General features: G+C 39.8%; 1 protein-coding gene and 1 long non-coding RNA gene across 2 annotated transcripts; one reads left to right on the plus strand and one right to left on the minus strand.

Annotated features, from left to right (window-relative positions):
* Window positions 1–883: 883 nt before the first annotated feature.
* On the minus strand, window positions 884–1,963 carry LOC126632018 (uncharacterized). Its single transcript, XM_050302236.1, has 2 exons — window positions 1,638–1,963; window positions 884–1,536 (listed from the first exon to the last, which is right to left on the minus strand). Exons 1-2 carry the CDS (start codon window positions 1,941–1,943, stop codon window positions 955–957), a joined length of 888 nt encoding a protein of 295 aa, XP_050158193.1. The 5' UTR covers window positions 1,944–1,963; the 3' UTR covers window positions 884–954.
* Window positions 1,964–5,524: 3,561 nt separating this feature from the next.
* Window positions 5,525–10,005, plus strand: LOC126632026 (uncharacterized). Its single transcript, XR_007626541.1, has 2 exons — window positions 5,525–5,580; window positions 9,897–10,005. It is a non-coding gene; the product is annotated as an uncharacterized LOC126632026 (long non-coding RNA).
* Window positions 10,006–11,407: the final 1,402 nt, after the last annotated feature.

An 11,407-nucleotide genomic window follows, 5' to 3' on the forward strand; every position in this document is an offset into this window, starting at 1 on the left:
AAAGTCCACATGCTTGAACATGCTCGTGCAGATTACCAACCTGTTATGACAGCACAAAATTATGACATGGTATTTGTTGATCTATTAAAAGGTCGTACCCAGTGCACAAGGCTCCCGCTTTACGCAGGGTCTGGGAGAGGTGAATGTCGGCTAGCTTTGTGAGAAAAATAAAAAGAAAACTTGGCGGCAGACACAAGGAACTTAAAAGGAGAAATAACTCCAATAAAATCCTCCTTGTAAAACTGTTCTTTTGGTGGAATGCCAAAAAAGTTCATTAAGACCATGTTTATTGTTTTGTACACCCGATGAACTAAATAGTCCAAATTCAGTGTTTGTACAACTCATAGCTCTTCAGCAACAGGATTAAAATCATTCAGTTGCTTAAGATCAGTTCACTCCACTTGGAACTAATAACCCCATGTGGAACCTTGGGACTAAAACACAACAGCACCCTTCCTCTGGTTAGAATGACCATGCATTCATGGTGTATCTCAACATCACATTGAAACTGGAAAAAAATGTATTCCAGTATTTTGATTATTATTCTAAAATAGTGATTAAGAACTTAATGATGTGTGTCGGGTTGACATGGTCACTACACCATCAACAGTTGGATATTTCCTGGACGTGTACCTAAGGCCATCTCCAACCGAGGGCTGGCCAGAGGGCTCGTTTGAGCCCTCTAGCCCTCCAAGATTCCCCAAGATATTAATATTTTAATGAACAGTACAGGGCCATATTTGCATCCGTCTCCAACCGAGGGCCAGAGGGCCAAAGGGCTCGTTTTAGCCCTATCACAAAAAACCGTCTCCAACCGAGGGCCAAAGGGCCATAGGACCAAACATAATTTATTATTTAAATTTAAAAACTACAACAACTTAAATTTAAAAACAACAACTTATATTTAAACACTACAAATTAAATTTAAAAACAACATTAACTTAAATTTAAAAATTACAACGACTTAAATTTAATATCCATAATCAATATCATCTTCATCATCCGCCATTGTAGGAGTATAGTCAGAGGTAAACAATTGCCGCCGAGCCATAATTTCTTTTTTTTCCTATCAAAATAGGCCTTACTCATTGGAGTGTAATCCGAAGTGTTCCTTTCCATATTCTTATCATCCATCTCTTCTTGTATTTGTTTGGCTCGCTCTTCATGTCTACACTTCCTTTCTTCCGCCTCACGGGCATTTTGCTCCGCCAGTAATCGAAATGAGGCCGCCACTTCATGTTGAGCGGCGTAATCAGCATTTGCCTTGCCCTTTTCCCTCAACCTTCGGGCCTTGTTTCGTCCCATAGCCCTAGGTAAAGAAATTTCGGACGGAGTCGGATTTTCTACCCTTGTTTGTTGAATGGTAGGAGATCCATCTTCATTCATATCTACAGATGGGGATGCAGCTTCCAAAGGATCCACTCTATGTTGAGGTGGATCTTCAAATAACACCCACCCTTTACAAATTTCCCAACAACCGTGAAACTGAAAGGGTTTTGAGCTGCCCTCCATATACAATTCCTCCGCTTGGCGTACCTAGAAAATATAATTAAAAAAATTTTAGGAAATTAATTCACGAAATTAATGTAATATAATTAAACATTTAAACATTTAAAATAAACTGTAAAAACACTAACTTCGTCATAGTAATTGGCGCCGCTTTCATGTCTACGTGCTGCTGCTAATAGTGCTTGATGCCATTTATTCAAACTTGGATGAAGATGTTTCTTCCATCTTGAAGAACAACTTTCGTGGTTTCGGGTATTCGGTGGAATGGTGCCTTCGTAGAACTCTAAGTATTTTTTGGACACACGAGTCCAAACACCTTCACTTGTTTGAGAAATCCCCCTCACACTATCTTCTGAGATCCATCTATAAGCCTTGCAAAGAGCTTCATCTTCTTTTCGGGTCCAAGCCCTACCTTTCATTGCAGATGAGGCCATTTTTTTTGAAAAAAAAATGAAGGAAATATTGAAGGAAATATTGCAAATGTTATAGAAGAAAATATTATAGATGAAGGAAATATTGGAAAATTTATTGAAGGAAATATTGAAAAATTGAAACAAATATTATAGATGAAGGAAATATTAGAAAATATATTGAAGGAAATATTGAAGGAAATATTGAGAAATATATTGAAGGAAATATTGAAAAATATTGAAGAAGGAAATATTGCAAATGAAGTGAAGAATTGAAAGAACTTCACTATATTTATAGAAGAAAAAAATGTTTAAAATAAATTAAAAAAAAAAAAAACCAACGGCTAGTAATGTTTAAAATAAATAAATAAAAAAAAAAAAAAAAAAACCAACGGCTAGCTGACTCAGCTAGCCGTTATATTAAAAAACATTTCAAACTATTAGTGTCGGTTATAACCGACACTAATAGCAGAATTTAAAAAAAAAAAGGTCTTTAATGCTGTCGGTTTTAATCGACAGCAATAGGAAATCATTAAAAAAAAAATAGCCAGCTCGGGGCTGGCTGGCTGGCCGAAAGCAGCCAGCCCTCCAGCCCTCCAGCCCTCTCCGATCCCGTGGGGCCCTCCCAGATTCCAGAGCCCTCTGGCCTAGCCCTCGGTTGGAGACGGTTTTACGGCTATTTTCGGCCCTCTGGCCCTCTGGACCCTTCGGTTGGAGATGGCCTAACATTGCATGGGGTTCTATCTGTGCAGAATCAGAATGATGCAGTAAAGTTTTTTGGTGGCATTACATTGAAATACTGGATTCAAGTTTCATGTGAAGTACACCTTTGTGAGCATTTTGGTTCTTAATAATCAAATTTGTCTGCTGTATAATAGTTACTTTTGATGGGATGACTATCCATTATTGGCTCGCTCTTTGAGATGCTGCCAAGATCTTAGAAAAAATCTGTCCGCTTTTGTGCTGATTTTGTACTTTCGTTAAAATATGAACACTTGAAACTTTCATAGATGTTTACATAATGTGCACAACTTTCCTCATATGTTAATCAATAAAATAATAAATCTGTTAATATTTGAATGTTTTAAAACTGTAGTTAAGTTCGGAAACAAAATCCAGTACACCATGACCAGACTCTCAGTTCAGCACAACATTAAACTTACAGAAATATTAAAAAAAAAAACAACACAGTATATCTAGTATAGCCGACGGATACTGAACAAACCCTAAAACTTTTATCGGTGTAAAAAGTTCGAAAAGATTTACAATGATAGCATTCTTTTATACCAACATAAACTCAACTAACCAATTACATTAGCAATTATCTGACTCCAGCCAAGAGGGGTAAGATGTGCATCGAAAAGATCATAAGACATGTATGCTGCATGATCCTTCTCGCCTTCCACATTGTGAATCCCTTGTGCATGCCTTACCTGGATATATGATCAGTTTGTCAGAAAACACCTGAATGCACTTCAAAGACCACAGATTAAACGAAAAAGGAAAACGTGATTTAAGCCTGTTACAAACCAGGTGAAGAGTTTTAGTTCGGTGCAACGGGTGAAGACTTGGACTTGTAGTGGCATCCATCTGCACCTGTTCGTGGTAGGAATTTCCGTCGGGGATGTTCCCTGGCCGACGAGCACACAGCTCCCCTAGAGGTCGGCGCCGGTTGATGCTTCATGTCGGGCTTCTACTTTACTGGCGGGCTTGTCGGGCAAAGCCTAGTCGGGCAAGGCTGAAAGAGAAGGACAGAGTTAACTTTGAAATGTGCCTTTGTGGGGCCTTAGGTGTAGGCCTTGAGGCTCACAATCAAGATTAACTTTTAAGTGCTCAGGCGTGCCACTGCCATCTTCAGCATGGCAGATGTACAATGAATGTTGAATTTTAATTGTATATATACCCAAGAGACTATTTTAGTTGTGACAGGTGCCTTTGTGGGGCCTTAGGTATAGGCCTTAATGCTTCCCGTTAATAACTAACTTAGTATTTGAATATATACATATGGTTCGTTTCCTTGGTTATATAAATCTTATAACCATTACACTTCTGATTATCTGAACCCGAAGGACAGAATGAATCCAAATAGGTGCCTTTGTAGGGCCTTAGATATAGGCCTTGAGGCTTCCCATCAGAATTCATTCTATACTCAACGTTCTAGCCCGAAGGACAGAATGAATCCAAATAGGTGCCTTTGTAGGGCCTTAGATATAGGCCTTGAGGCTTCCTATCAGAATTCATTATATACTCAACGTTCTATGGTAATCATAATATAATAAAAATAAAACTAGGTGATATATCGATTACTTGCGCCCCAAGTAACTTCAGACTTCTTGTTTATCAAAGCTTGTTGTGGATGGGTTAAGTCCACATAAGGTTCTTTTTTATGCCTTAAGGCCAAGGACTTTTGGATGATCAAATCTTACATGCCCGAGGGCTTAGAACTTAGATCTGGTTTGAACTATGAAGACATATTCAAATCGGATTCAAGCGCTGGGAGAGTCTTTTAATAGCCATATTACTAGAAATAACTTGAATACAACTTGTAGTATACAACATATTTCTAGGCTAATGAATGAAAAGACAAAAACAAAGAAGGTCGGGCAAGGCTGATCGTCTTGCAACTTCCTATCTTTGTGGTTTATCAAGGGGGTTGAGAATTTCTAGAAAAGGGGTAGGGAGATGAGTTTGCAAAAAGAAATCGATACTACAGCAGGTTCTTGACCAGGTAGCAGAGCTATTACAAAGGTTTATCCTGAGAAGGATGAAGGCTTGGGTTGACTACAGCTTCGTTTTGAAGGCAAATCTGGTTTGAGCAGAGTTTGTGCTTGTATTTGTTTGTTTGATTGAGTGTCTTCATTCCTGACTTCTCTTTCTTCTTTTATAGACAACTCGGCTTGTCTTCCTGTAGTAGTAACCTTGCCCGAATGCAGCTTGAAGGGTAGTGACTCATCAGCTTTTTACTTGTATTGCCACTGTAAAGTACTTTTGGGCTGATTAGCTGGCAGGTCTATACCACTTGGCCCTTGGGTAGGTGAGCAAGTGGTGCAAATGATATGCACCTAGTCGGGAAAGGCCTTTTCTGCCTTCGGGACTTGGGTTGGACTTCGGGCTTTCCTCCTCTTCGTTGGGCCAACTCCCTTCTGAGCCCAAGGTTTAAGTTTTAACCCAAACAGCACAAATCAAACCCTTAAACCCCCCAATACAGTTAAAAATAAATAATAATAAAAAATCCACAAAACAGAGATGGTCGTATCTCAAAGAATATATCATGAAAATGAATGATGTCAATATTTCAAAAGAATATGGACTAACATTCGCGTGGCACAAAAGCTACAAACAAAGGGCAAAAAACCAGCATAAACTACAATTATTTTGCTTTATAACTGAAAAAGAAGGAAAAAGAAAGAGGATCTTAGATCTTAGGAAGGAATAAATTGATGGATATCCAATCGCATTACTACCCAAGCACCCAACAAACACATAAAAATATTAAAAAACTAAACAATAAAATAATAGAAAAATGGTTAATTGTGGTGCCATAATGCAAAATCCTTCGTTAACTAACTAATTAACGTGATGCAACTCTAAGTTATTGAGTTTTGGTAATAACTAGTTAGACCATCTATTGTCATTACTACCCATTAAGCCCACTACTTAGGTAATACTATTAGGCCCATCTATACTTCAAACCTTAACTATCTTTGGAGGTATTTAAACCTCTTTTATGATGTGAAGAGAGTATGAATGAAGATATGAATTTCCTTTGATTTCCTTCACTTTTCTTGCAATTTCCCTTTTATACCATGTCTGATCCTATCAATTGGTACCAGAGCCAGAGATCCACCGTGGATCTGTGGTTTGCCTCCGTCGATCCCACACTTCCAGCACCGTGGAGAAGTGTGATGGATGAGCCCAGTGGTCTGGTGTTCTATTGGAATCCAGAAACCAATGTTTCTCAGTATGAACATCCAAATCCGGCTCCGCCTCCACCACCTCTTCCTCCTCATCACTACCAGTTTCCATGGTATACGCCCACTTTTCCTTCCTCCGATTGTACCTATCGACCGCCAGATTACCCAGCCTCGTATATGCCTGAGCTTCCCATAGCTTCTTCATATACTAGTCCCATTTTCCTCTCACACCCCGCACCACCTTTCGTTACGTATTCGGACTCCATAGACATCTCTCAAATTCCTCATTCCTATGCCACAAACCCTAATTTTCACGATCCCCAAATTTACCCTTCATCGTCATACGAACAAAATTCGTGGGTTTTTTATTCTGAGAACCGTCTACGATTTAGTGACCCCCATCAGGTATCTCCTTACGAACTTGACTTGGGTCCCGATTCGAAAGTGTATACAGCTCCTACAGCAGGAAATGTCTTCAGCATGGTCAGAGTTGTTCGCCACACATCTCCAAAAACGTCGCTTAAATTAGTTCGAGCAAAGCATAAACTTGCAATGGGTTCTCATGTGAGGATGAAAAGGAAGGGCTCCGTCCGTGAGTTTTCACCAAAGACGACAACGGAATCCCGTGCTTCCGTCGCTCTCTGCTACTCCATCATTGCCGTTGGTACCTTTACCACAGGCACACGAACAAACTTCTCCAACGAATAGGAGCACAAGCACACCTACACCCATCACAATCCAAAAAGGAACAGACAAACACATGCTTATTGCACTTCGACAACGACTGGACGCTGAAACATTGACCATGGGAGGTCCTGAACCACCAGGTCAGGTCTTATTGCACAAGAGGAAGACGATGACGGAGTCAGGTCATAAGTGGATTCTGATGTTCCAGCAGCGCAAGGGTATCATCAGTTTCAATCTGATTCTATCACTCTGGTGGGAGATCAATCTTGGATTCCTCTTTGCAATTTCCAAAGTAATGCAATCCAGGTGTTTGATGAATTGCCGAAAAGAAGCATTAAGGTCAGAATGCTTAATTTTCTCATCTTCGACCTTATGGAACAATTCAAGTCAGGTATGGCTATTAACGAGCATATAAGCTGTGTTTTGAAAGCTTCAAGGGCGATACGAATGTTGAGCTTTCCATTTGACAAGGGAGGGGTTCTACGAGAACTCAAGATTATTGGGGCTGTGTTTAACAGAATATGGCAGTTGACAGAAGTTGGAATTGACATATATTATGGGTTGCAGGATGCTTGTAACATTGGACAAGTATACTCTGTTCAGGTGATTGCTTATCAGTTCCTTGCAGTCGCAACACTTGTAGCTCTGATGACAGTCAAAGTTGTTGTCCAAACAGGAGATTTTGATTCTGCTGATAGGCTCTCTAGCCATCCTAGGAGTATATATAGCGGCTGGAGTTTATATATTAAAAGTAATTTAATGGTTGTTGTTGCTTCACATTATCAGGCCATTGTAAATGTAACTGGTTGGTCTGTTTGCATTAGCTTTGCCATTTTTTATCAACAGGGATGTTTTGTTGCTCCCACTTCTTGCATTAATGTTGCCCCTTACATTGCTCCTTTTTTCCTTGATGGGTTTGCGAATTGGAGTAACATTTCTACTAATTTATGGTCAACAATCGGTCTAAGACTAGTGTTAATGACCACAAGGGATACAAGGTTGGTCTGCCACATTTCCAGATACAAGTCCATGGTTGTCGCAGCTGCAAAAATATGTCTTTCATCAAGCAGTTCTCCTTTCAAGATTGTAATGCACAAATTTACTCAGGATCTGGTGTGGCATGCTTGTGAGCATGAGCTAAATCATGGTTTTATTATTGGGGGTAATCTTTATGCAAAGTGTGGTTTGACACTTACTGTCTTCGTCTCCTTATTGATGTCAACAAGAGTTTTGAGACCATCTTGTGCATTCTTCGATATTTCTCAAGAGAGTGGTAAATGTAGGGTTGCTTTTGAAATTATGGTGACACTACTGGACGATCAAGTAAGATGCTCTCTACTGTGCAAAAAAATTATTCATGATGACCGGCACATCTCTTTTATTCTATCTCACAATGAAGAGGTCATGCCTTTACTTCCTACTTCGTTGCTCGGTTTTAGCATGGACTTCATGAGTATGATTTTATGGTGTGGCATGAGATCACTTGATATAATAAATGATGCGCATAACTTTTTTATGGTTAACTCACATCTTGACCATACCAAGTTGCTTAAAGCACTAATTGGAATTAAGCTCTTGGATGAGAATTGGCAGGATAAATTTGAGGCTACCCTTAGGAATACTACAGTCACAGGTAAGGTATTTCCGCTAAATGCATGCAGGATTTTGACCTTGCCTCGTGTCACAAGAACATTGTCAACTGCTATTTGGGATTGGGTGATGAAACTCTGCATAAGAGATGATTTTGTCGGAGTCCCACTTTTACGTGATTGGAAATATGCAGTTTTGGGATCATCTTCATGGAGTAAGGAGTGTGCAGTTGATAGGCAAAAATCTGTTGTGGTTAAGAGTTCATGTTTTGGTGCCTCCTCTAATCTCCAAAGCTTGCTTCACCATGCACATAAAATAACAGAGGACATATTTCCAAAGCTCACCATTGATTTTGAACTCTCTAGCCCTAAAATACATGCTGAGTTGTTGATCAGTAGTGCACTTGTATATCAGGGATCAACAGAGACAGAGGGAATGAAAAATTATATATTTCATTTCTTCACCTCAACAATCCAGCGTAGCGAGTCTGCAATATGGTTTTTCACAGATGATATTCTTGCTTTTCTGATACTTAATTCAGAGTCAGCTTGTTCAAGGAAGGTTTTGTTGATTGCCACATGGATTTGGACACCATAAGTTTTCGTCTGGAGAACAGTTTCAAAAGGAAGTTTTGTTGCAGTTGATTTTGTTCGAAATCATGGTACATGGAGAGTCACCCCTGATAATATGAGCATGATTTGTTCTATTGTTGTTTGCGTATGCCAAAGCAGTGAAATTCCAATTCGATTGAGGAAGAGGGATTATAGTGATGTGCATTTCCTAGAATGGATCCACCTTGGTGATATGGATGCCGTGAATTTCAAATATATCCTAGTGGTGCCTTCTACAGTTCCTCATGTTTTGGAGAACTACTAAAAGACCAACCAACCCAACTTGATGTGGTATGCTATCGTTCTCATCTCCGAGTCCTCTGATAACAACGCTCAGCGTTATGGTTCAAATTTGCAAAAGGAGGCCAAGGCAATATCACAAGCTCTGATACATGGAATTATGGCCTCCCTTGCTATACCACGGTATGGGTTAATTGTGGGATCATATCGGCATACGGTTGATCTGCAATACCTCATTGGTTGCATCACTCTTCTCGAGACTTGGTGGCAAGAGCAATCCTTGAATTCTAAACTAATTCCACCTACTTCTGAATTTCCAACGGTAGAAAATTTGGGAAGAGTTGAGATATTCAATGGCTTTGTGCCAAGTTATTTTCCATACTGTTTTTGGACCTCCAACCTACTTACTGAGCATGATGTGAAGGCTTTCAAAGCTGCTGCAGAAACTCGTATCTTACTTGCCCATTCACCTGACATGCTGCTTGCTATGAAATGGGTGTTATTGGTACAACATGCACTATCTCTTGCCGTCTTTCATGCAATCCATATCCCACAGGAGTTGGTGGTTGGTGATGCAACAAAGCCGATTGTTCTCTTGCTCAATGCTGTCAAGATTAGTGTGCTCCAACTCTTTTATTCCATCTCACAGTATTCGGAAAAACTGCATGATTTCATGTTGGCAGGATATGAGTTAATGATCTTTGTTTTTTGGAAGTACACACTGAAGCTAATACTGAATATGAGTATGGTACACCATTATCCAAATTGGCTGTTCTCTTTCCCTGACTGCTGCATGCGTCTTTCTCAGTTTGAGAGGCTTGAGGACAAGCCTCATCTTAAGGGGGTGGGATTGATGCGACTCTAAGCTATTGGGCTTTGGTTATAACTAGTTAGACCATCTATTGTCATTACTACCTATTAAGCCCACTACTTAGGTAATACTATTAGGCCCATCCATACCTCAAACCCTAGCTATCTTTGGGTGTATTTAAACCCTTTTTATGATGTAAAGAGAGCATGAATGAAGATATGAATTTCCTTTGATTTCCTTTTCTATTTCCTGCATTACTTTTCTTGCAATTTCCCTTTTATACCATGTCTGATCCTATCACTGTGCCTCTGCCATGAGTGAGAGAGAAAGAAAGAGAGAGATGTCAGTATGCGCTTCCTTTGACTGCTTCACAAATTTGAAATCTGTAATTAATCGACCGTTTGAGGGTTTGAAATCTCTGTCTCTTTTCTTTTACTGTTTCACAAATTTGAAATTTGAAATTAATTGACCGTTGTTTATTAGTCTCGTACATTGGGCAATTTTAAATTGGCCAAATTTTGAACGAGAAATGCTAGCTTGTTGTGCTCTATTTTATCTGACAGAGGGACTAGGGCCGGCGGCAGAGAGAGAGAGGAGAGAGATGTGTGTTTGTAGAATTGTAGGGGAATGTGTGTGTTGTTATCCCTCCTACATTGTGCCTTTATTTATAGTAGTAAAGGGAGAGAAGATATTCCTTCTCCTCCAAGTAATACAAGTTGTAATAGGAAAGGATAACTAGAATCAAATCTTATCTAGGATTTACACAATCATACTTAAACTAGGAATGTTTACAACACTCCCCCTTGAGTGGGTAAATACTCAAGGTAGATTCAGCATCATGCAGAAGTTGAGGAAGTCGACTCGTCGGCATTGATTCCAAGGAACAACGCTTATTCTCAATAAGGTAGGAACTTGCATAAGTAGTAAGTCTCACTAAAAACCCTAAGGCTATGGCAAAAACCCAAGTAGGGACAAAATCCATAGTCTAAGGAAAAATGCGTGAGAAATGCAAAGTCAAAAGAAACGTCTACAAGACGTCATCAGGGATATGACCAGCCCAAGGTGGGTGCCTCGTTAAAACCTAGTTAGGTAGCAAAAACCCAGTGGGAAAAATGCTCCTAATCGTAGGGAAAAAGAGTACATTAAGATCAAGCAAGTATCTAGAAGATACTCCCCCTGAGTTTGACATAATTCCACAGAGAAATAGCAAAGTTACAACTCAGAAAGTTTACGCATACCAATTCCATGAACAAGCTTCTGAAACGTCGCATTCGGTAGTGATTTGGTGAAGAGGTCGGCCAGATTGTTCTTGTGATCGGATTTGCGTGACTTCAATCTTCTGATGCTCTTGTTGTTGATGTGTAAAGAAGAACTTCGGCGCAATATGCTTGGTGTTGTCTCCTTTGATGTAACCCTTCTTGAGCTGTTCGATGCAAGCTGCGTTGTCTTCAAAAATCGTCGTCGGGGCATTAACGGCGGGATGAAGATCACAGGAGCTTCGAATATGGCCCACTACTGCTCTCAACCAAAAGCATTCCCGAGTTGCTTCATGTAAGGCGAGAATTTCAGCATGGTTAGACGAAGTGGCAATTAAGGTCTGTTTAGTTGACCTCCAAGATATTGCGGTGCCTCCAA

The sequence above is a fragment of the Malus sylvestris genome, chromosome 8 (genome assembly GCF_916048215.2).
Source record: "Malus sylvestris chromosome 8, drMalSylv7.2, whole genome shotgun sequence".
Taxonomy (NCBI): Eukaryota; Viridiplantae; Streptophyta; class Magnoliopsida; order Rosales; family Rosaceae; genus Malus; species Malus sylvestris.

Coding starts and splice junctions, on each gene's coding strand:
- LOC126632018 (XM_050302236.1), bottom strand. CDS start 1,943: ATGGCCTCATCTGCAATGAAAGGTAGGGCTTGGACCCGAAAAGAAGAT. Junction 1,537..1,637: donor GCGCCAATTACTATGACGAA/GTTAGTGTTTTT, acceptor TATATTTTCTAG/GTACGCCAAGCGGAGGAATT.